Raw genomic sequence first — 24,590 nt, 5'->3', positions numbered from 1 at the left:
AGGAAGGGAGGTGCTGGACTTGCAGTGATTGGCAGGCAGAAATGGGCGGAGATAAGGCAGGTTTTCTGAGAGGTGATTGGCTGAGTTGGCTGCGGGGGCGGGAGAAGAGAAGACGCGGCCGGGGATTCGTGGAAGTGGAGCGGAAGTCGGCCGCTGACGCGGTTGAGCAGAGTGTGAAGAGAAAGGAGCAGCGTTTGCGGCATCGGCATCTGTCAGCAGGTGAGCGTTGCCGGAAGTTTCTCTAAGGGGCTCCTGGCCCCGCAGACCCGGCAGGCTGGGCGTCCGTTGTGAACGTTGTGAACGTTTAACTCACCCTTGAGCGCAGACGGTGCCGCGCTAACGCGGCGCTCTGGGGCCCGGGACCCGGTAGTCGGGCCTGGTTCGAATCAGGTTCTTACTTGAGAGCCCCTGGGGAGGTTTCAGGTGGACGGCGCTGAATGGGATTTCGAATCCGGCCTCTGCCACGCACCACCCGAGGCCTCATTTCCCTGCTCATTGAACGGGGTGATGAAATTTTACTGGCCTGACTTATGACTACATAATACATCTAGAAACTTCTTTCCACTCCCAGGCATAGGCGGGACCACCGTCGCCCCCTGTCTGGAAGACTCGAGGGGCCGCCGCATTCCTTTAGTCCGCTTCCACGGGCGTCAACAAACCTAATCTTAAACTTTTCTATAGTAGCCACGTTACATATATATATATATAAATATATTAAACTTAATGTAGTATAGCCACAATATCATTTCAACATGTGATCGGTATTAAAAAAAAAACAAACACGAACCTGAGGTATCTTTTATTTTGTTACCTAGTACTAACGGTTTGAAAACCTGTGTATTTTACACGTTACACCACAGCTGTGATCCGGACGCTAGGTTTTCACCGGAAATAGTTGAGGTTTCATAAAATTTACAGTTGAAATGGAGATTCACACGCCCAAGTGTTTCCCAACATACGTTAAAATTTCCCATGAACTCAATCTCATGTCGGTGATAAATTGAAATATTAATTAATGAAAGTTAAGCGACGTGGAATGTTCTGTTTCACAGTGGCACTAGCCACACTGAGGTGCTTGTCATCCCCTGTGGCTTCCGATATTGGATAGCCAAAACCAACTTCAGCCAAACTGACCTTTTTGTTTCATAAAATCTGACATGACACCCCCCACCTCTTTTCTGGTGCCTCCTTGTTATTCAAGTCTCTGCTCAAATTTCTTCGGAGAATCCAAGAGCCCCCTGGACAACATTCAAATTCGTGGAACATAAGCCTAAACGGTACATTTCCAGCCACTAGTATTTCTTATCCATCCTCCTCTGTGGCCTCGTGATGCTCAGAATATTCTCTCTCTCTTTTTTTTTTTTGTATCTCCATCTCAAGTAGGATTGAAAGGATTCTTCCCCTCATTGAAACGATTTGGCTGCAAGAAAATTCCCATTATGATTGGCTCTGGGTTCTTGGCAGTCATTGGGCATCCTTAGGAATTTTTGTGACTTGAGAAGGTCAAATTTTCAAATTATTTCCAAATGTAATTCAATTGCTTATGCATATGAACTTTGATGAAGTTGTTATATTTTGTTTTCTAGATATTAAACATTTTACTCATTACAACTTTGTAGTTTTCTTTCTGCATTGTGGAACTTTTTTTCTTTCATTCTCAGCCCCAACCTTTTCATAGCCCCTGAAAAGTTCATCAGTCACAAGTATTATGTCTCTGTCTATAATGCCTTCTCCCTACAGCTGGCTGAATAATCTTCAGTTGTAAACTAGATCATGTCATTACTCTGCTTAAAACCTTCAAAGGCTTATCATACTTAGGATGAAACTTAAAATCTTCACTGTGGCTTAGGAGGCCCTGCACAGTGGCCTCAACTGACCTCATCTGCCAGTCTCCCTCTTGTCACCACTCCCAAGCCCTCCTGGCTTTATTTCCTGTCTTTCAACACACCAAACTTGATTCCTGCTGCCTGGCTTTGCAGTTGCTCTTCCCTCTGCCTGGAACGTGCTTCCTTTAGCTAATTGCTTGTCTGTCTCATTCTCATCATATATGGTTCACCCCAGATGTCTCTCCAAAAGAAGCCTTCTTGGACCATCCTAGTTAAAATAGACCTTCATTTATCACAAAAGCCTGCTTATTAGGAGCACTTACTAGAATCTGTAGATATGTTTTTTTTTTGGCTCCGCTGCATGGCTTGCGGAATCTCAGTTCCCTGACTGGGGATTGAACCTGGGCCACAGCAGTGAAAGCCTCAAATGCTAACCGCTAGAACACCAGGGAACTCTTGTCGTCCCTCAGTAGACTGAAAGCTGGTTGAGGACAGTGATCCTACCTGTCTCATACAGACCTCTCAGTTAGGACCTCACATGTAGAAAGTTTTCAGTAGATTGTTTTTAAAAAAAGAGTAAATCCTTATAAAGGGCTTACATGGTACCTGGAATGTGAAAACTACTTCATAAACAAGAAACAGCAGTGCATAGTCATCATTTTTCTTACGTAGTATTTCAGGTGTACTCACTCAGAAGAAGAAATGCTATAACAAAGTACATTTTTACTCCTTACCCAGCTTAAGAAGTAAAACATTAGTGATGCAATTGAAAGGCCGTATATATCCCTGCCTCAAACCTATTCCTCCCCTCTTTTCAGATGTAACTACAATCTTGGATTTAGTGTTTATCTTTCTGTACATGCTTGTATATCTTTGATAGGTGTCTTCAAACTATATATAGTATTGTATGTCACGTTCTACAACTTTATGGAAATGCTGCTGCTGCAAAGTCTGGAGAAAACCAGGCAGAAGCTTCCACAAGTCCTTTCCTGGTGAAGTCACATGGGACTCCCTGAGTTCCCACAGCAGAGCTGTGACACCACGTGTGACATGTCTACCGGGAAAGCTCGGCACCTAGGGTAGCTGGGGCGGGAGGGGGCTGATCAAGTTTCAGACTTCCAGACTCCAGAAGGAAAGCAGGTGTTGGACCCAAACCGCATTGTACAGTTTAGGCACCGCGAGCCACTTGTGTCATTTAGGGAATGGTGGGAACTCTCCATTCACTTCAGTCACTTCACTCTTGTCCGTCTCTGCGATGCTATGGACTGTAGCCCCCCAGGCTCCTCTGTTCACGGGATTCCCCAGGCAAGAATATTAGAGTGGGTTGCCATGCCCGCCTCCAAGGGATCTTCCTGACCCAGGGATCAAACCTGCGTCTCCTGCACTGGCAGGCAGGGTTCTTTACCACTAGCATCACCTGGGAAGCCCTGCAGAAGATACCTGTGCGCAAAAGAGTTAACTGTATCAGGCCTGAGACCACTGTCCTTAGAAAGGCCTATTTGCAAGGTTGGCCCCGGCTGGTGTATAGGAACTTGGATTTCAGGAGAGTTCCCACCATTCCCTAAATGATACAAGTGGCTTGCGGTGCCTAAACTGTACAAACAATGTGATTTAGGTCCAACACCTGCTTTCCTTCTGGAGTCTGGAAGTTTGAAACTTGATCAGCCCCCTCCTGCCCCAACTACCCTAGGTACTGAGGTTTCCTGGTAGACATGTCACACGTGGTGTCACAGCTCTGCTGTGGGAACTCAGGGAGTCCCATGTGACTTCACCAGGAAAGAACTTGTGGAAGCCTCTGCCTGGTTTTCTCCAGACTTTGCCCCATGCTCCTTTTCTCTTGGCTGATTTTGCTTTGTGTCCTTTCACAGTAAGAAATCATACCATGGGAAATTCCCTGGCAGTCCAGTCATTAGGACTCCGTGGTTCCATGGCAGAGGGCATGGTTTCAGTTCCTGGTCAGGGAACCAAAAACAAAAACCCAAACAGAATCATACCCTGAGTAGGCTAGATGCTGAATTCTATGAATCCTCTTCATGAATCATAGAAGCTAGGGGTTATCTTAGATTCCCAATGCAGTGTCATACCAGACATACCCCATCAGGGCTGGCATTAAGGGGAGGAAAAGCAAGGGCACAACATTTAAGGAGACATACCCTCCAAGTCACACAAGTGCCAACCTGTGCTTGCATAACTCTGAAGGCAAGTGCCTCCTACAATTTTGTCGAGACACCTAGCTTGCCTCTGGTGCCAGCCCTGCCTTCTGAAACTTGCCTTTTTTTGGTCACACATAATACTTTAAAGATGTGTTTGTGACACATGTGTAGCTCCAGCCGTTTGTTTTCCCTGCTGCATAGCTGTGCTGTGTGATGCGGTAGCCATTAGCCGTGGGTGGCTATTTTTTTTTTTTTGCAGTTAATCCAAATTAAATGAAAAACTTAACTCCCTGGTTACTTAGCCACACTTCATATGTTTAATAGACACCATGGCTTGTGGCTGCCACATTAGACAACTCCAATAAAGAATGCTTGCGTGATCACAGAAAGTTTTGTTGGACAGAATTTGCTTATCCATCCACCTCTTGCTTGTTATTTAAGTTGTTTCTACTTTTCTGTTTTTTCCTTAAATTTAAAAAATTTACTTAGGTTTGGCTGTGCTGGGTCACATTGCTGTGCTGGCTTTTCTGTAGCTGTGACAAGCAGGGGCTACCCTCTGGTTGCGATGCATGGGCTTCTTACCTCAGTGGCTTCTCTTATTGCAGAGCACAGGCTCTAGGGTTCACAGGCTTCAGTAGTTTTGGCTCCTGGGCTCTAAAGCACAGGCTCAATATTTGTGGTACACGGACTTAGTTGCTCCTCTTCATGTGGGACCTTCCCGGACCAGGGATCTAACCCATGTCTCCTCCATTGGCAGGTGGATTCTTTACCACAGAGCTGCCGGGGAAGCCCAGTTTCCAGTCTTCTGTCTTCCAAACAGCACTGTAGTGTTCATTGTTGTGCATGGCTCTTGGTGTACACTTGCAGCGGTCTCCCTGGGATGCATACTTAGGTGATGGTTTGCTGAGGTTTGGGAATATTCACCTTGACTAGATATTGCTAGTGTGTTCTTCAAAATGATGGAGCCAGTTATCACTCCTGCCAACAAAGTTGCTCTTGCTGTGTCCTTATTACACTTGCTGTTGTCAGACTTTTACATACTTGTCCTTATGATGGGTGTGAATTACTGGTTTCAGTTTGCATTACCCTGATTAACAAAGGAAACTGAACTTTTTTCATGTTTGTTTTGACTATTTGCTTTCGTGAATTGCCTGTTCATATCTTTGTCCATTTTCCTGCTGAATTGTCTTCATTTTACTGAGTGCAGGACTTCTTATAAGTGAGGTGTGTGTTTTTGTTTGTATGGTGTCTTTTTCATTTCTTTTTTAAATGTTTATTTGGCTGCACTGGGTCTTAGTTCTCTCTAGTCGTGGTGTGTAGGCTTAGTTGCTCTGAGGCATGTGGAATATTAGTTCCCCAGTAGTGAGTGAAGTCTCTCAGTGGTGTCTGACTCTCTGCGACCCCATGGACTGGAGCCTACCAGGCTCCTCAATCCATGGAATTTTCCAGGCAAGAGTACTGGAGTGCGTTGCCATTTCCTTTTCCAATTAGTTCCCCAACTGGGGATCAAACCCAAATCCCCTGCATTGCAAGGCAGATTATTAAGCCCTGGACTGCCAGAGAAGTTGCACTGTAGTGTCTACTGATGTTCAGAATCTATTATTATTACTGTCACCATCATCATTATTTTAATGTCATCAGAATTATAAATCTACTTACAGTTGGTGTTTTTTTGTGTCTTGCTTAAGAAATCTTACACTGAGGTCAATAAAATATCTTACTGTATTTCTTCTGGAAGTTATATTTTTCATATTTAGGTTAGAAAAATCAAACTGGAATTTATTTTTGTTTATGATGTGAGGTAGGTTTAATTTTTTTCAAATGGATAACCAGTTGTTCCAGCTTCAGCTCCATTTATTGAACAGACCAGTGGTTCTCAAAATACAGCCCCTTGGGGGTCCCCAATAACCTTTTAGGGAGTCCATGAGATAAACTTTTCATAATATTCTAAAGCATTATTTGCCTTTTTCATTTGTGCTGTGTTGTTTGTGTACTGTTGGTACAAGAGCGACAGTAAAACTGCTGGCCACTTCCGGAATCCGTGCAGGGTCACTGTATTATGTATCATGTTGTGGTCGTCATTGTATTCCTTACCACCTCACACACGCTCAGTGTTGAAACAGTTTCACTGAAGAATGTCCTTGAAGGAGCAGTGAAAGTAGTAATTGTGTTAAAGCTTAGCCCTACAGCAGGTCTTCCTAATATTTTGGGTGGTGAAATGGGACATTTGCGGAGCGCACTTCTGTTGCATGCTGGAGAATGACGGTAAGGAGGTAATGCATTTGTGCAGTGTGAGTGGAAGTGGAACAGCCTACTTTTTTCATGAACGCCATTTTTACTGAATAATCACTAATTTTTAACTATTCAGATTAGGATATTGGCCATGTATTTTCTCAGAAATGAATGAAATGAGTTGTCACTAGGAGGAACATTGACAGTGTGTTGTCAGTGATAATATTTGAGCTTTTAAGCAAAACAGACATTTGGGAAGCTTTTATTCATCACCGTGAGCCTGATAACATATATATATATATGGCTGCTCTGGGTCTTAGTTGGGGCACGTGGGATATTCAGTCTTCATTGTGGCATGTAGGATCTTTAGTTGCAGCATGTGGGATCTAGTTCCCTGACCAGAGACTGAACCCAGGCTCTCTATTTGGAGCACCAGGGAAGTCCCCAACTTTTCAATATTTGAAGGCTTTCCTGATGAGATCAGTGGTGATACAATTAACATACATTAAAAAAAATACTATATAGTGAAATATAATAACTCAGCATATTAATGTTTTCCTAAAGACCAATGCATGATGTTATAAAATCAGTCATATAAGATCAAAATTTGTAAAATAGACCAATGAGTTCCAGTGTAACAGTAAGAAAAGTTTATTGATACAGTTTCATACTCTACATTGTAACTAACTTAATACACCACCACTTGTTGAGTTTTGGTATAGTAACCAAGTGAAATATCCCAAATTAGTTGAAAAGTCTATAACACTCCTCCCTTTTCCAACTATATGCCTTTGTTAGGCTGGCTTTTCTTCATATACTTCAACCAAGACAGCATAGTGCAACAGGTTGATTGCAGAAACCTATGTGAGAATCCAGCTCTTTCATTATGCTAGAGGGTAGGAGCTTTACAAAAATGTAAAACAATGCCATTCTTTTCACTACCTGTTTTTTAAAAATATACAGTTATTTTTAATAAAATAGGTTATTTTAACATTTAAAAGATTTATTACCTAATTTAAATATTTTAAATTTTTCTCAGTTTTAATTTCCAGTTTAGTAAATATAAGTAGATAGAACCTCTAGTCCCATAAAGAACAGCTCATTAGGGTCCTTGTTAATTTTTTTAAAATTAATTTTTTAGAGCAGTTTTAGGTTCATGACAGATTTCTCACATCTACTTCTGCCTCGCAAATGCATAGTATCCCCTACTGTTAACATCCACCACCGAAGTGGTGAATTTGTTACAATTGATGAACCTATACTGACACATCATTATCACCTAAAATCCACAACTTACAGAAAGGTTCACCCTTGGTGTACATTCTGTGGACTTCAACAAATGTGTGACATATTCATTATAAAATCCTCTGTGCTCCTCCCAGACAACCCCCTCCCTACCATTATTTTTAAAATAAGTTTTTAAAAGAGTGAAGGGAGCTCAAGACCAGAAAATGTCAGATCCTCTGGATTAATCCATCCTTTTCCTGCTGCTGCTGCTGCTGAGTCGCTTCAGTCGTGTCCGACTCTGTGTGACCCCATAGACGGCAGCCCACCAGGCTCCCCCGTCCCTGGGATTCTCCAGGCAGAAATACTGGAGTGGGTTGTCATTTCCTTCTCCAGTGCATGAAAGTGAAAAGTGAAAGTGAAGTCCCTCAGTTGTGTCCGACTAGTCGCAACCCCATGGACTGCAGCCCACCAGTCTCCTCCCTCCACAGGATTTTCCAGGCAAGAGTACTGGAATGGGCTGCCATCGCCTTCTCCAATCCTTTTCCTAGTGATTTGTAATCTCTGCCTAGAGCAAGTTTCCATCTAGCCACAGGTCTCTTCCCTCAGACTTTTTGTCTCTTCCCCTGCCAACACCCCATTATGTGAAATATTAACACACTATAACCAGTCTTGGCAAGGCTAATTCCCCACCTTGTTCTTTCTTCCATCTGTGTTGGTTATCCTTGGCCTTTGTTCCTCCATACAAATACTTTTTCCTGTTGCAAAAGTAACATGTGTAATGCAAACAATTTTTAAAATACAGAGTTTCAAGAAAGTTATAGTTACCCCTGTTAATATTCTGATGCTTAGCTTTATATTCTGCATATATTTTATATTTATGCACACACATACAGTTTCATGTTTGTATATACACACTGTTTGTATATACATGCTATCACAACAAAAGTAAAGTCATACTTTACCTTGTTTTTATATATAGGTTTTTATCCTTAGGATTGTTATGAATATATTTTCACGCATTTAGTGTTCTTCTACGTTATCATTCTGAGTGGCCGCAAATGGATGTGCATTATTCACATAACAGTTTTCTGTGCTGAAATTTTAGATTATCTAGCGTTTCACTCTTGGAAGCCTTGTTGCAGTGAACCTTCTTGTTGCAGTCTTCATGCACATGGGTGTTTCCTTAGGATCAGTTCCCAGGAGAGGACTGGTTGTCTTAAAATGAGGGCTTCAGTTGTGAGAAGCTGGGTGGTGGAAAACAGTGGGGCAGGACAGATGGAAGAGTCGTGGTTACAAGGGTTTTCGTCAAGGAGCGGTCCAGTGACGTAGGAAGGGATACAGGTGGGAGCGGGTCCTGTCATCGCAGCTTGTTGCCATGACTGAGATGTTTGAAAAGGTGAGAGAGGAGCAGAATAAGCCTGAGAAGGGACTTCTCTGGTGACCCTGGTGTTAGGAACCCATCTGCCAATGCACAGGACACAGGTTTAGTGTCTGGTCCAGGAAGATTCCACATGCCACAGGGCAGCTAAGCCCAGGCACTGCAACTGCTGAAGCCCATGTGCTCTAGAGCCCATGCTCTGCAATAGAAGCCACGAGAAATCCTGTGTATCGCAGCTCGAGTGCAGCCCCCACTCACCGCAACTAGAGAAGGCCCATGTGCAGTAACGAAGACCCAGTGCAGCCAAAAATTAGAAAAAAGAATAATGTATCTCAGGGAACTCAAACAGGGGCTCTATATCAACCTAGAGGGGGAACATGGGAGGGAGGTTCAAGAGGGAGGGGACGTATGTATACCTATGGCTGATTGCCTATAGCTCAAATAGTAAAGAGTGCCTGCAATGCAGGAGACCAGGGTTCGATCTCTGGGTTGGGAAGATCCTCCGGAGAAGGGAATGGCAATCCACTGCAGTATTCTTGCCTAGAGAATCCCATGGACAGAGAAGCCTGCAGGCTACAGTCTATGGGGTTGCAAAGAGTCAGACGTGACTGAGCGACTAACGCACACATGGCTGATTCATGTTGAGGTTTGACAGAAAAAAAAATTCTGTAAAGCATTTATCCTTCAATTACCAAATAAATTTAAAGAAAAGAATAAGCTTGAGGATATTGTGGGGATAAAGGGGTAGCCTCAGCCTAGCACCTCTAGATCTTCCCAAGAGTTCGTGGGAGATAGGTTTTCTCAACAGCAGAGGCTCCAGTGCTTTCAGTCCTTTGGGTATCTGAGAGAATCCTCCATTGCTCTGCATCAGGGCCTTCCCTCTAGCTTAACTGACATGAGTCCACTCTGGATAGTCCTCTAACATACTAGCTATGTAGGGCCCATGAGGGTGTGGCACAGTTTGTGGGCATTCCTCTGATGTGGGGAGCCCATATACTCAGCCCCCCTTAGTGTGTGCCTAGCAGGCTTGGCTGAAAGTGGGGGGCGGTGCTAGGAAACTGCAGCTGAGTGCAGACAACCCTAGATGCAGCCCCTGAGGTCAGAAGACCAAGATGGAGGCCTGGTCCAACTTTCTCTTTTAGCCAGGTGAATGTCAGTGTGTTTCAGCTTCTGTAGGTGTAAAATGGAACTAAGTAAAACCTGTCTCGTTGGGTGGTTGGAAGGATTAAATTGGACAGTATACGTAAGGTATCTACAGGGTGTGGGCACTTTGAACTGCTTAATCTTACTTGAGTAAGTCATTTAATCATTCTTCACTTCAGTTTCCTCATCTGATATGTGGGGATAATAACATGTTATGATAATTAAGAGGAAATGTAGCAAAGAGCTTTGAAAGGAGTCTCAACATAAGTGTTACTGTTCCTGGGCACGTGCGTATGGTTGCCCCCAGTGTGGACGGGTGCCTGGCAAGCCCTGAGGCTCACAGGTTGTCAGGCACAGCAGGCCTCACTGTGTGTGCGGAGGAAGGAGTCGTGTGTGCAGTGCTGGGAGAGTAAAGGGCAAAAAGGAGGAAGAACTGGCCTTGTTGTAGAATCTCATCTTAGGCCAGGATTAAATTTCAAAGAGCATGAGGTCAGAATCACATACAGTTAAGTTTACCTACGCTTAAATCTCCCGAATTTGCTCACAGAGCATCTTTCAGTAAGTCCAGTAGAACTAGTTCCTCATCAGCATAGGATATCGTTGGGCATTAGCTAAACTGTTGAACTTAGGTTTCAGGACCTTGCTGAACTAACATCAGCATCACACAGAACAGCGTGTGGGAGCTGAGAGCTGCTGAGGGAAGGGTTTTAACTCATCTCAGGCCTACTCTGTGTCTGATGCTCAATTCAGCTTTATGTCTTCTAACAAATATTCATTGATCACCTACAGTGTGTCAGACACTGTGCTAGACAGTAGGAAACAGCAGTGGAAAGAAAAAGACCCTTATGCATTATATTCTTGGGCTTATCTTGTGGCTCAGCTGGTAAAGAATCTGCCTGCAATCTTCCCTGGTTTGGGAAGATCCCTGGAGAAGAGAAAGGCTACCAACTCCAGTATTCTGGCCTGGAGAATTCCATGGACTGTATAGTCCTTGGGGTCGCAAAGAATTGGACGTGACTTGTGCATTATATTCTAGTTTGGGAGGCAGACAATAAACAAGCAAAAAAGATAGTTTGTGAGATGGGAGACAAAGCAAGACGGGGGTTGGGAAATTCTGGAGCAGCAATTGCCATTTAAGTGGAGTAGCCTGGTCAGGCCTGGTGGGAAGCTCTGATTTTCATATGCCCTGCCAGGAGAATATGTGAACCCTAGGAACAGCTGGTGCAAAGGTCCTGAGGCAGACAGGAGAGTGCCTGTGTGTTTGTGGACGGTGAGGACCCCAGTGTGACTGGAGTGGAGGGAAGGAGGAGAGCCATGGGGATGAGATCTGATGCTGGAGAGCCTGTGGGCCATTTTGTTGTCCTGGCCCTTTTGTCTGGGCCAGGAGGAGGCCTTCCGGGCTTTAAGCTGAGGAGGGACAAAAGTATGCTTATTGAGATCACTTTGGTTTCTGTGTTGAGAAAAGACTGAAGAGGGACAAGGGAGCTAGTTCGTGGACTGTTACCATGGTCCTGGTGAGAGACAGTGGGGGTTTGAACCAAGGTAGTAAGAACTAGTTAATTGGGTATTTTAAAGTTAGAGCCACCATTGCATCTGCTTCAGATTAGACGTGGGGTATGAAACAGCGAGTGAGTTCAAGGGAGGCTCCAAGGGTCTTATCTTTGGACTTGCTGTTACCCAAGGTGAAGCTGGTAGGAGGGACTGGAGCAGGTGTGTGTGTGTGTGTGTGTAGCTGGCAGGTGTGTGTGTGTGTGTGTGTAGCTGGCAGGTGTGTGTGTGTGTGTGGAGCAGGGGTGTGTGTGTGTGTGTGTGTGTGTGTAGCTGGCAAGGTGTGGGTGTGTGTGTGTAGCAGGGGTGTGTGTGTGTGTGTAGCTGGCAAGGTGTGTGTGTGTGTGTAGCTGGCTTCAGGCCACATTACGTTAGGAGGAACTGGAGCAGGTGTGTGTGTCTGTGTGTGTAGCTGGCTTCAGGCCACGTTACATTAGGAGGAACTGGAGCAGGTGTGTGTAGCTGGGTTCAGGACACATTACATTTGAAATCTTACCAGACACCCGGGGGAAGATGTGGAGTGGTTCATTAGATGTAGATGAATCTAGAGCTCGAGATGGAAGTTCAGGCTGGAGCTCTACATTTGGAAGTCATCAGTAGAATAGATGGTACAGCTGACCTTGAGCAATGCAGGAGTTTGGGGTGCTGACCCTGGTGCAATCAAAAATCCATATGTAACTTTTCTTTTTTCTGACTGCACTACACAGCATGTTCCCCAACCAGGGGCTGAACCTGAGTCCCCTGCAGTGGAAAACACAGAGTCTTAACCACTGGACTGCCGGAGAAGTCCCTCCATGTATAACTTTTGTCTCCCCCAGAACTTAACTACTAATAGCCTACTGTTGACTGGAAGCCTTACTAATAACATAAAGTAAATTAATACATATTTTGTATGTTATATGTATTATATCCTGTATTCTTAAAGTAAAATAAGCTATAGAAAAGAAACTATTAAGAAAGTCTTTTTTTTTTAGTTTTTTATTTTTTAAATTTTAAAATCTTTAATTCTTACATGCATTCCCAAACATGAACCCCCCTCCCACCTCCCTCCCCATAACGTCTCTCTGGGTCATCCCCATGCACCAGCCCCAAGCATGCTGTATCCTGCGTCAGACATAGACTGGCGATTCAATTCTTACATGATAGTATACATGTTAGAATGCCATTCTCCCAAATCATCCTACCCTCTCCCTCTCCCTCTGAGTCCAAAAGTCCGTTATACACATCTGTGTCTTCTTTCCTGTCTTGCATACAGGGTCGTCATTGCCATCTTCCTAAATTCCATATATATGTGTTAGTATACTGTATTGGTGTTTTTCTTTCTGGCTTACTTCACTCTGTATGATCAGCTCCAGTTTCATCCATCTCATCAGAACTGATTCAAATGAATTAGTTTTAACGGCTGAGTAATACTCCATTGTGTATATGTACCACAGGTTTCTTATCCATTCATCTGCTGATGGACATCTAGGTTGTTTCCATGTCCTGGCTGTTATAAACAGTGCTGCAATGAACATTGGGGTACATGTGTGTCTTTCCATTCTGGTTTCCTTGGTGTGTATGCCCAGCAGTGGGATTGCTGTGTGGTAGTTCTATTTGCAATTTTTTAAGGAATCTCCACACTGTTCTCCATAGTGGCTGTACTAGTTTGCATTCCCACCAACAGTGTAGGAGGGTTCCCTTTTCTCCACACCCTCTCCAGCATTTATTGCTTGCAGATTTTTGGATCGCAGACATTCTGACTGGTGTGAAGTGGTACCTCATTGTGGTTTTGATTTGCATTTCTCTAATAATGAGTGATGTTGAGCATCTTTTCATGTGTTTGTTAGCCATTCGTATGTCTTCTTTGGAGAAATGTCTATTTAGTTCTTTGGCCCATTTTTTGATTGGGTCGTTTATTTTTCTGGAATTGAGCTGCATAAGTTGCTTGTATATTTTTGAGATTAGTTGTTTGTCAGTTGCTTCATTTGCTATTATTTTCTCCCATTCAGAAGGCTGTCTTTTCACCTTGCTTATATTTTCCTTTGTTGTGCAGAGGCTTTTAATTTTAATTAGATCCCATTTGTTTATTTTTGCTTTTATTTCCAGAATTCTGGGAGGTGCATCATAGAGGATCCTGCTGTGATTTATGTCTGCGAGTGTTTTGCCTATGTTCTCCTCTAGGAGTTTTATAGTTTCTGATCTTACATTTAGATCTTTAATCCATTTTGAGTTTATTTTTGTGTGCGGTGTTAGAAAGTGATCTAGTTTCATTCTTTTACAAGTGGTTGACCAGTTTTCCCAGCACCACTTGTTAAAGAGATTGTCTTTACTCCATTGTATATTCTTGCCTCCTTTGTCAAAGATAAGGTGTCCATATGTGTGTGGATTTATCTCTGGGCTTTCTATTTTGTTCCATTGATCTATATGTCTGTCTTTGTGCCAGTACCATACTGTCTTGATGACTGTGGCTTTGTAGTAGAGCCTGAAGTCAGGCAAGTTGATTCCTCCAGTTCCATTCTTCTTTCTCAAGATTGCTTTGGCTATTCGAGGTTTTTTGTATTTCCATACAAATCTTGAAATTATTTGTTCTAGTTCTGTGAAAAATGTGGCTGGTAGCTTGATAGGGATTGCATTGAATTTGTAAATTACTTTGGGTAGTATACTCATTTTCACTATATTGATTCTTCCGATCCATGAACATGGTATATTTCTCCATCTATTAGTGTCCTCTTTGATTTCTTTCATCAGTGTTTTATAGTTTTCTATATATAGGTCTTTAGTTTCTTTAGGTAGATATATTCCTAAGTGTTTTATTCTTTTCGTTGCAATGGTGAATGGAATTGTTTCCTTAATTTCTTTTTCTACTTTCTCATTATTCGTGTATAGGAATGCAAGGGATTTCTGTGTGTTGATTTTATATCCTGCAACTTTACTATATTCATTGATGAGCTCTAGTAATTTTCTGGTGGAGTCTTTAGGGTTTTCCATGTAGAGGATCATGTCATCTGCAAACAGTGAGAGTTTTACTTCTTCTTTTCCAATTTGGATTCCTTTTATTTCTTTTTCTGCTCTGATTGCTGTGGCCAAAACTTCCAGAACTATGTTGAATAGTAGCGGTGAAAGTGGACACCCTTGTCTTGTTCCTGACTTTAGGGGAAATGCTTTCAATTTTTCACCATTGAGGATAATGTTTGCTGTGGGTTTGTCATAGATAGCTTTTATTATGTTGAGGTATGTTCCTTCTATTCCTGCTTTCTGGAGAGTTTTTATCATAAATGGATGTTGAATTTTGTCAAAGGCCTTCTCTGCATCTATTGAGATAATCATATGGTTTTTATTTTTCAATTTGTTAATGTGGTGAATTACATTGATTGATTTGCGGATATTGAAGAATCCTTGCATCCCTGGGATAAAGCCCACTTGGTCATGGTGTATGATCTTTTTAATGTGTTGTTGGATTTTGATTGCTAGAATTTTGTTGAGGATTTTTGCATCTATGTTCATCAGTGATATTGGCCTGTAGTTTTCTTTTTTTGTGACATCTTTGTCAGGTTTTGGTATTAGGGTGATGGTGGCCTCATAGAATGAGTTTGGAAGTTTGCCTTCCTCTGCAATTTTCTGGAAGAGTTTGAGTAGGATAGGTGTTAGCTCTTCTCTAAATTTTTGGTAGACATCATCTGTGAAGAGATGATACATTTACAGTACTATACTATAGTTATCAATACTATAAGTTTACCTTACCTGTCTACAAGATGAATTGTCTCTCAGTACCTACATCAGTGTTTTCTTATATGATAAAAAAAAAAAACACTGTAGATGTTACACATATTCCTAACAGTGGACATCAGAAATGAAATTAGATAACTGTGAAAAAGAAATTCATTTTTATTTACAGGTATAATGCTTCACTCATTGGTAATGAAGCAGCAGCAACGATTGCTTTATGGGAGCCTTGTGTGGTCAGTGGCGCCATGTATGGTCTGTAAGTCCGAAAGTTTTGATAAGTTTTAACTTCAACTTTTTATAATCGATGTGTATATATTTTATGATTGTTGTTTAGTCACTAAATCATGTCCGGCTCTTTTGTGACCCCATGGACTGTAGCCCACCATGCTCCTCTGTCCAGGCAGTTTCCCAGGCAAGAGTACTGGAGTGGGTTACCATTTTCTTCTCCAGGGGATCTTCCCCACCCAAGGATTGACCCAGGGTCTCCTGCATTGGCAGATGGTTTCTTTACTACTGAGCCACCTGGAAAGCCCACATTTTATAGTAATAAATGATAAAATAGTATCTATATATATTTTATGCATTCATGATATACCTTTCTTAATTTTTTTTATATTTCTAGGCTATACCTGAGTTTTTACCAATTGTTGCAAATCTCCAAAAATGTTTCCAATATAATTATTAAAAAAAAAATCTTCATCTGAGTGGACCTGTGTGGTGATGTGTTGCTGAAGGGTCAACTTTATTTAAAACCATGAAATGGGATGAGATCTTCCAGGGAGTGAGTGTAGGTAAAGGTCCAAGGCTGAACCCTTGGGCCTGTCAACATTAAGAGGTCAGGAGATGAGAGGGAACCGGCATGGAGACTGGGAAGGAGTAGCTGGGGAGAGGAATGGCAGAGGGTGGTACCCCAGATGCCTGTGTTGAGGGCAGACGGACAGAGAGAGAGGTTCTAGGACTGTTTGGTCTTTCCTCTCTCTGAATACTGGCTGCTGTATTTGAGAAAGTGAGATAGACATGGTGCCATTCCACTGTGCTGTCACGATCAAAAATGCACCACTCCAGTAACACGTGGGAGTCCAGGAATGGCAGTTGGAATCACACAGGGCACAGCGTATGGTTCCTGGGTTTGGCTTTTAACAGCCTGTGGACAGAGGTCCGGGCCGAGAAGGGCTTGGATGAGACGCCATGTGGCGCAGTGGCCTAGCCCAGAGACTGGGACGTGCATCCAGGTGCTATAGGCCTGTTTCCCCACCTATCAAATGGAGCACAGGCACCCTCCACCCAAAGCATTTATGAGGCTTGAGAGAGAAATTGCACCCGAATTGCCCAGCTAGGCCCTTGAGCCCACCAAGTGCTGTGAACATGGCTGGCTGGCTGGCGCACCAGGCCTCTGCCGTGGGTTCTGAACAGCAGTGCAGGCTCCTCACTGGGTCACAGCCTCACAGGGATGCTCTGTAAAGAGCCGCTCACTCACCACACCCCCAGCCACCCCCCACCTCAATGAGTCATGCCACTCTTGTCATTCCAAGAAATCTTAATTTCTTTATTGATTTTTGACTCAACAATTTTTTTTTAAACTTTTTGTTTTTTTCTGAAACGTTCTTGTTGTTATGAGCCTTTTGTTTTGTTCTCGTTAAATGCACTCGACCCAAAATTGGTTTGGCATATCGAAAAGGAGACCAAGGAGGGACTGGGGTCATGGGAGAAGAGGGGAGGAGGCCCGAATGGACAGAGAGAAACTGAGGGTGAGAGAAGAGGAACACAGAGACAGCGAGAAAGACACAGGGGAAGAGGTGGAGACACTGAGAGAAAGGAAGGCAAGGAAAATCAACCCCCCCCAAAAAAACACCAAACCCGAAGAAAAATAATTAACAAGATTCCAAAGCAAATGAATTCAGGAGCCCAAGGAAGGGAGTAGGAGAGGAAACCAAGACCCTTCCTTCTCTACACTGTCCCAGCTGGGGTGGGGGCGTCAAGGCACCAGGTCTGGCGGGGGTGGGGGGACACCTGGGCGCTCAGGGTAGCCTCGTGCTGGACTGTGGCATGTCCAGACCTACCGACCAGGGGGCCCTGCCACACAGCTCTGAGGCCTGGGAGCCCACCTTGGGGATTCTGCCTGGAGTGGGAGCCCCGGGACCCGCTGCACCCTCTCTCTCCCCTTGATTGTCAGAGTCTGGAGAGATAAAAGGACTGGGCAGGGAAGAGGAAGCGGGGCGCCTTGCTTGCCTCCAGTCCCCGGGACCTCTACCCCCGCCGCCCCCAGCTCTTCCAGACCTCTCTGCTGGTGCCAGAGGAGGCCTGACTCTGTAGCCTGGCTGATGCCTGGGCCAGGCCCACCCTTCCACCTACCCTCGTCTCCCAGCAGTGCTCTAGTCCCCACAGAGGAGTTCTGGCCTAATGAAGTCAAGGGAAGCGGTGGAGCTGCCCCATACCTTCCTCACGGAGCCACCTGGGCGAGACCGTTCCCATCCTTCCTTCCCCTCCGCTCAGACCTGCCCATGGTCTGGTCAAAGGGGTTAACCCTCCCTTCCAGAAAACAGATGGAACCCAGCCTTACCTTCTCCCCACTCCTGTCCCCCGGCATGGGACAAACCAGCTTCTTTGGTCTGGCCCCTTCTCCCCTAACTGTTGGGGACCAGCCAGCCCCAGCTCCTCAGGAGAAGGGAGGGGCTTTCTAGCAGCAAAAAGGGTCCCTCCAGCCACCCCTCCACCCCTTTCCCCAGTTCCTCCCTAGAGTCCCTCCCCCTGAACCCAAAGAAGTTCATGGCAGCAGCAGGCTGAGACCCGAAGATGTTTGAAAACTCATGGCACTTGTGAGAAAAGAGGGATAAAAGAGATGAGGGGTCAGAGCAAAGGTGGAGGGCTACCCCTGGGGAAATGGCAATGACAGGGCTGGGCTATGGCAATGGGACTATGCTACCTCCAAGGAGGTGGGGGGGAGGGTTGCTGGGAAGGCCAGGGAGACAGACTGGAGAGGGGGCAGGGAGGTCCTCAGGAGACACCCCAGCCAGGCCCTAGTACCTGGCTTTGCCTCTCCTGCGGGAGGGTGGAGGGGAGCCAAGGCGACCTCTCAGTTTCAGCCTCCCCACCTGGTGAAAGACCACCTCACCACTCCCATTCCTTCCTTCCCAGTCCTACCTGCCCCCAGCAAACACCGCTGCCCTCATTTTCCTTCCCATCAACTTCTCTAGGCAGGAAATCAGCCCCTTCTTCCCAGGCCCTCAGTCCCAGAAGCAATATACAAGAAGCAGGAACTCAAAGGGACAGCGCAGCCATCTCGGCAGAAGCATCTTTGGGTGTGAGGGTGCCTCCCCGGGCCACGGGGAGGGGCAGGGGAGACGGGCCGAGCCCTGGGGCAGGCAGTGAGGTACACGCCCCAGGAGGGCTGACTGATGCCAGGGAGAGGCGCGGAACCGGGAGGGTTGGGGGGGGGGGCGACAGAACCAGGTTCTTTGTTTCGATGTTGCTTCTAGATTTTGTTGTCTCTGGATTGTAAAAAGCTGCTCTGGTGGCCCGCCCACCCCGGCTGGGGGATGCACACGTACATGGAGAAGTCCTGGCTGCCAGGGCCCGGCGGCGCAGCTCGGCTCCGGACAAATCCCGGGCTGGCCGGGCCGCAGGCTCCTGGTGGCTTCAAGTGATGAGATTTTCTTTCTTTCTTTTTTGTCTTTTTTTTTCTTTTCCATTTCATTGAAATATTTACAGCAATGGGGGAAGAGGAGGAGGAGGAAGAGAGAGGAGGGGGGTAAGAGGGCCCCCTAGGGAAAGATCCAAGCCCAGGACCCACTCCCCAGGGAGCTCCAGACCCAAAATCTGCTCCCCCGATAGCCGATAACCGAGCCCACAGGACTGGGAACTGCTCAAGTCCGGCCACCCCTGTGGGCTGGGGGCCCTGCGGGGAGTTGTGCTTCATCAGGAGTCGCCCCAAGGGAGGGGGTCATTGGGTGCACTCAGGGAGGGCTGAGGGGGCAGGCTTGCTGGGGAAAGCAGGGACAAAGAGCAGAGAGAAGGAGCTTCAAAGAAAGTTCCACCTGTAAACCACCAGCCACAACCGCCCGTTCCTCTCGCCCTGGGGCTTTCTCCCCGTGAGGGCGCTCTCCCAGGCCAGCGGCCCCAGTCTCCGAGGAGCAGGGAACTGGAGTGCAGAGGAACCTGTCCATCTGTCCCGCGCCCGCTGCTCCATCTGGGTGCAGCCGGCAGCACTTTCGGCTGCAAAGAGAGGAGCAGCTGACAGGCTTCATCCAGCAGGGCCTTTGGCCCAGGGCAAGCAGAATCCTCATTTCCCTCCAGGGAACAGGAAGTGGGGGCGGGGGGGGGGAAGTCAAGGGTGGGCTGCACCCTTCCAATGTCTCCTTCCTCACTCCCCTGGGGGCCTCTTGGCTCCTCACTGCACTTCCCCCGAACTGAGCTGGTGCACATGGCTGGTGGGAAACCCTGTCTGTGAACCCTGCACCTCGGGCCCCCACAGCACAGCCCCCAAGGGGCCTGGAGGGCCCACGGCCAAGGGGCGCCTGGAGAGAGTGGCCCATCGGCCACTGTCTCCATCCGTCTCCCTCTCCCACGAGCCCCACCCAGGGGCCCCTCCCTGGCCCGGGCCACCAGCCCCCGGTCCATGAGGTCCCTCAGAGACTGGTAACCAGTTGCATCTGCCCGTCCCCGTCGGGGCCTGGCCCCTCAAGGCCCGGGGCCGCCAGGTAGCCCTCGTGGCTGGGCCGCCGGACCTGGTAGTAGCCCTGCAGGGGGTTCCGGGCCACCAGGGCCGGCGGGCGCGAGGTGTAGTAGATTTCGGGGGGACCAGGGGGTGCAGGTGGGGGTGGGGGCAGGGCCTCACTGGGCCCCTCGGGGCTGCTGTCCGGGTAGGAGGGCGAGTCCCGCAGGTTGGCCCCACTGGCGTAGAGGGAGTCCCGGCCTGGAGGCGAGGAGAGGGGCCGGCTGGTGGCTCCATCCTCCGCCGTGCAGCTCTCCGACTCGTCCAGATCGCTCTGGTACAGCACCGACTGGGCCCGGGGCAGCAGCAGTGGCTCCTCCAGGGCCTTGTAGAGAAGTTCGATCTCTGCCCGGTCAGCGCCCCCGGGCCCGCCGGCCTCTTCCTCCCCGCTGCCCCCTGGCACTGGTGGCACAGGGGGCTCTGGCGGTGGAGGGCCCTTGGCTCCGCTGCTGCCCCCCCGCAGGTTATTGTGCACCAGCTCCGAGATGATCATCTTCTCGAAGGCAGCGGCGTCGGCCAGATTCCGGCCTCGAGGGGGCTCAGGGGCCCCGTCCCCGGGAGGGAAATCCCCGCTTCGCAAGGAGTAGCTGTTGTTGAAGTTGCCATTGAGGGGTAGCGTATCCATGCCGCAGGCTTCCCGGCCTCCCAAGGGGTGCTCTGCAGGCAGAAGGGAGCGGCTCAGGAGGAGAGCTGGGCAGTGGAAGGGATGTGGGCCACGTGGGAGGTGGGTGTCTGCCTTCACCTGGCTTTCCCTGGGTTCACCCCGTCCCTGGGGTCTGGGGTCTTCTATTCCCTCTCTTCCTCACTGGCAGTGGGGAACCAGCTCAGCAGATGGTTAGTGGGGGTGGGGACCGATTTCCCCAGGGTCCCCCCCCACCTGGGGACTTGGAGACTCAGCAGTATGAGGAGCCTGGGTGGCCAGGTCCCTTTCCCGTGATCTCCATCACCGTGACTCCCCACCTAATGCAATGTCATCCAGCCGGCTGCCAAGCCAGAGACTCCTGTCTGTGTGTGGGGGGCACCCCAGTTCTTCTCTCTAAGGTGTGGTCACCTGAGGGGGCCGCTGTCGCATTCCCCTCTTGTCCCACCCTTGGAAATGTCACCAGGAAAAGTCACACTTACTGGGTTCCCGGTAGCTCCCTGCAGGTGCCAGCCAGGAGGGAAGAGAGAGAAGGTGAGAGCAGGCTCAGAATGCCAGGTCTAGGCTCCGTCCAGTTTGGGAGGCGAGAGGGTGCCCCCCGTAGAGACCCTCCCCACCCCCAGACCTGGCACCCTCTGCCGGCACCAGCGTGCTCTCACCTGGGGAGTTGAAGACTGGGGGCGAGGAGGGGTTGAAGCCCACTGACTCAGCAATGAGGGTGTTGTAGGGGCTGGTGCCCCCACGGGGCTGCAGCACAGGGTTGGTCAGCAGGTGGTTTCCCATGGTACCTGCCCAGGAGGGAAGCGGTCACGAGGCAGCCGGGAGAACCTCAAAGGGAGTGCAGGTGGGGCTCAGGAGTGCCCCCTCACCTCGGTTCAGGGTAGGAGTGCTGTTGATGTCTCCAGCCATGAAGGAGGATTCCGTCTGCTTCCTCACGGTGTCGTTCCACATCCTCCGGATTCGGCTCTGGGGACGTAACCCAGACATGAGGGGCCCTCGGGCCGCCCATCCTCCCCGTGCCCGACGGGCACCACCAGGGACCCGGGCGGAGAGCGGCCCTGCGCCTGGGGCGCTCAGTCCGGCCCTCAGCCCGGGGCAGGGCCCTGCCTGTACCTGGGTCCCTGTGTAGTAGCGGGCGTTGCTCCGCATGGCCGAGGTCTTGAGTGAGCCGTGCGCGCCCCCGGGCGGCGAGCGGACGCAGCAGTAGGAGTGCCGCAGGCACTTGCTGTACTCCTTGTGCACCTGCGGGCGGGGGGCGGGCAGCTGGCAGCAGGAACCCCGGCCTGGCAGGCCCGGGGCCAGGCTGCTGGTGGGCAGCAGAAACCCCGCCATCCCCGCCTGCCGCTCTCTTCTCACTCAGGCCCATCTTCCTCTCTCCACCTTCCCCATTACGTTCTCATCTGTTCATTCGCTCAGCAGGCCTTCAGGGAGCATCTGCTATGCGCCAAGTGTGGTTTAGGCCCCAAGGACAGATGCAAATCAGAAACAAAGCCCTCCTTCTCAGAGCTGGCATCTTCCAGCAGATAGAGACTGAACACATCTACAGGTTCAGTGTGGGCAGTCTGCCCAGAGAGGCATGGCTGGGGGTTAGGCAGGGCTGGCGGCAGGGGTGGTGGGTGGTGATTTCCAACAGATGGGGGAGCGGGGGCATTCACTAAGGAGACATTTTGGCAAAGACCTGAAAGAAACAAGGCAGCGGGCCCCGCAGATATCTGGGGAGGGGCAGGGGACAAGCCCCGCGGGAGGCCCACGCCTGAGTGTCTGCGGACAGAAGACAGAGCGTGGCTGGAGGAACGGGGAGAAATGGGGGAGCCCAGGGCAGACCCCGCGGGCCGGCGGGGGAGCCCTGTAAGGATGCCACTGTCACTGTGCGTCCAGTGAGGACCTGTCATCAGAACAGGAACACAGCTGACCTTGCAGCCAAGATCAGTGACCCCTGCCTGCTTCATTCCCTGTGCAGCCGTCACCCACCGCACTGTCCTCTGAGACCAACAATGGCCTGACTGGGGCTCCCCACTGCCTTCAAGATGAAGTCTAACACTCCTTGGCTCCGTTTCCCTGGCTTCCGTCTTGAGTCTACAGCCTGTACGCTCTTCTCCACATTCCTCTGCTTCTGTTCTCTTTATTTTATTTTTAAGATTCAGACTTTAACACCCTTTATTTAAAAAGGAAACTTCCTGTCACCACCAAACTCATGGTTTACCCTGCAACTATTAAAGTAGGAAATATTCTGTCTGGGTGGCACCCAGAGCCATATTCCTCCACAGGCTTGATCTACACCCTAAGCTCTCCTGACTCCCCACATCTGTCTTGCTTTCTCATTCCTCTGGGCTCCTGTGTCTTGCTCTCTTCCAGAACCCTCCTCACCACGGGCTAGAACCTGCCTGAGCCTGTGCTTCCCTCCAGGCAGACACAGGTCCCGCTGCGGACGGCAGGCCCCTGGCCCCCTTCCCCGGAACTCACCTTCTTCTGTAAGGCGCAGTGAAAGACGAAGATGAAGACCCCCTGGAAGGCGTTGAAGGTGGTGAAGAGATACGCCATGACCACTGACTCCTTGTTGATGAAGAGGAGGCCGAAAGCCCACGTGAGGCCCAGCAGGAAGAGCAGCGCAATGGCCCCCAGGGCCCAGGATCTGGTGGTGGGATGGGGAGGAGACAGGACGTCTAGAGTCCCCACCGTTGGGGACACCACCCCCAGGGCCCTGCTGCGCATCCCTGTTTCAGCAAGTCTGGACGGTGCCCTGGCATGAGCAGGCCTGCCCAGCGACACTCATCAGCCCAGCTAGGCCTGGGGGGCATGTGAAGGTCGGGGGCTCAGGGTTCTCTGAATAGCTGGTCATTCTCCGGCATCCTTCATCCTCTTGGCCACACTTCAACCCTTTAATCTATCTTCTGCTGCCTATGTGTCTTTAAGTACCCTGAAATGGACTCACATATTTTTTTCGGCCACCTTGCACAGCTTGAGGGATCTTTAGTTCCCCAACCGGGGACTGAACCCACACCCTTGGCAGTGAAAGCACCGAATCCTGACCACGGACCTCTAGGGCACTCCCTGTGCTTGCTCTGTGAACTCAGTCTCACCCGAAGCGGCGATGTGCCTGAAACCTTCATTGGATGTGCTAACACCATGTTTTCTGATACTCATTAAACAGACACAGAAAGAACATAGTAAAACACCACCTTCGTCCTTAAAAAGCAACCCAGAGGTGAGAACACCACCTTTCAGGAAAGCCTGGGAGAGGCTGGGCCCAGCTCAGAGGTGCCAGGGCAGGGGTATGGGGAGGGGTGCTCACTTAATGTTGTCGAGGCGACTGGAGTCAGGCTTGAGCACGGATGAGCTCCGGACCATCTTGTGCAGAGTCACCATGAGGAACACCAGGTTCACCTGCGGGTGGGCAAGGGGAGGGCTGGCTCGCGGCCCCTCTGCCTCTGCGCAGCGGCTCCTGACCGAATCCCAGCCGCCACCCCCTGCTTCAGGGTCCCCTCTGCTGGTGTGTGTGCTCGGCCATGTCCAACTTTTTTGCGACCCCATGGACTATACCCCCCAGGCTCCTCTGTTCGTGGGATTTCCCAAGAAAGAATACTGCAGTCGGTTGCCATTTCCTGCCCCTAGGTGCCTGTTAATGTGGCTCTCGGGGCTGGGGGGACAGAGCCCGGGGCCTGACACAGAGCAGGAGCTCACACCACAGCTCCTAGACAGACAGACCTCAGTGCTGGAGCTTTACAGACGCAAGCTGCTCTTTTTGCCTCAGCTGGCTGCTCAGTTTTCAAGGGCTTGGAGAGGATGGGGGTCTAGGGGTCAGAGCTGGTCTGGATGAAAGACAGACTCAATGCTGGGGATACTGCCTTCCAACTCACCACAATAACAAAGGAGACGGGCCCAATGAAGCTCCAGATGAAGTAATTGTCCACGCGGAGCCAACAACTGTGAAGGAACCAGGGCCCGGGAGAGGGGGGGAGAAGTGAGGCGGGCAGGGAAGAAGGGGTGCGCCCTTCCCTCCCTCTGACTCCCAGGGCCCAGGGAC

General features: G+C 48.8%; 1 protein-coding gene and 1 long non-coding RNA gene across 11 annotated transcripts in view; one reads left to right on the top strand and one right to left on the bottom strand.

Moving 5' to 3' along the window:
- The first annotated feature begins 130 nt into the window (after nucleotides 1-130).
- On the top strand, nucleotides 131-23,739 carry LOC138440831 (uncharacterized). The gene is made up of 3 exons (XR_011257147.1): nucleotides 131-219; nucleotides 15,385-15,471; nucleotides 22,922-23,739. It is a non-coding gene; the product is annotated as an uncharacterized lncRNA (long non-coding RNA).
- The window catches only part of ADGRL1 (adhesion G protein-coupled receptor L1), a 48,729-nt gene continuing 43,003 nt past the window's right edge, over nucleotides 18,865-24,590 (bottom strand). For 4 of the 10 annotated variants that reach the window (XM_069590812.1, XM_069590813.1, XM_069590817.1 and 1 more), the window contains 8 exons: nucleotides 24,424-24,490; nucleotides 23,859-23,950; nucleotides 23,030-23,198; nucleotides 21,680-21,808; nucleotides 21,436-21,532; nucleotides 21,226-21,354; nucleotides 21,049-21,066; nucleotides 18,865-20,583 (listed from right to left, as the gene is read on the bottom strand). In XM_069590812.1, coding sequence (XP_069446913.1) covers nucleotides 19,841-20,583; nucleotides 21,049-21,066; nucleotides 21,226-21,354; nucleotides 21,436-21,532; nucleotides 21,680-21,808; nucleotides 23,030-23,198; nucleotides 23,859-23,950; nucleotides 24,424-24,490 — 1,444 coding nt within the window. In that variant the 3' untranslated portion in view covers nucleotides 18,865-19,840. Of the gene's footprint in view, nucleotides 20,732-21,048; nucleotides 21,067-21,225; nucleotides 21,355-21,435; nucleotides 21,809-23,029; nucleotides 23,199-23,858; nucleotides 23,951-24,423; nucleotides 24,491-24,590 lie in introns of all 10 variants that reach the window. The other 6 variants (XM_069590815.1, XM_069590818.1, XM_069590810.1 and 3 more) reach the window with 4 other exon arrangements.

The sequence above is a fragment of the Ovis canadensis genome, chromosome 5 (genome assembly GCF_042477335.2).
Source record: "Ovis canadensis isolate MfBH-ARS-UI-01 breed Bighorn chromosome 5, ARS-UI_OviCan_v2, whole genome shotgun sequence".
Classification (NCBI taxonomy): domain Eukaryota; kingdom Metazoa; phylum Chordata; class Mammalia; order Artiodactyla; family Bovidae; genus Ovis; species Ovis canadensis.
The sequence above is the reverse complement of the archived record's forward strand: the minus strand, read 5'-3'. Positions and strand labels throughout refer to the sequence as shown.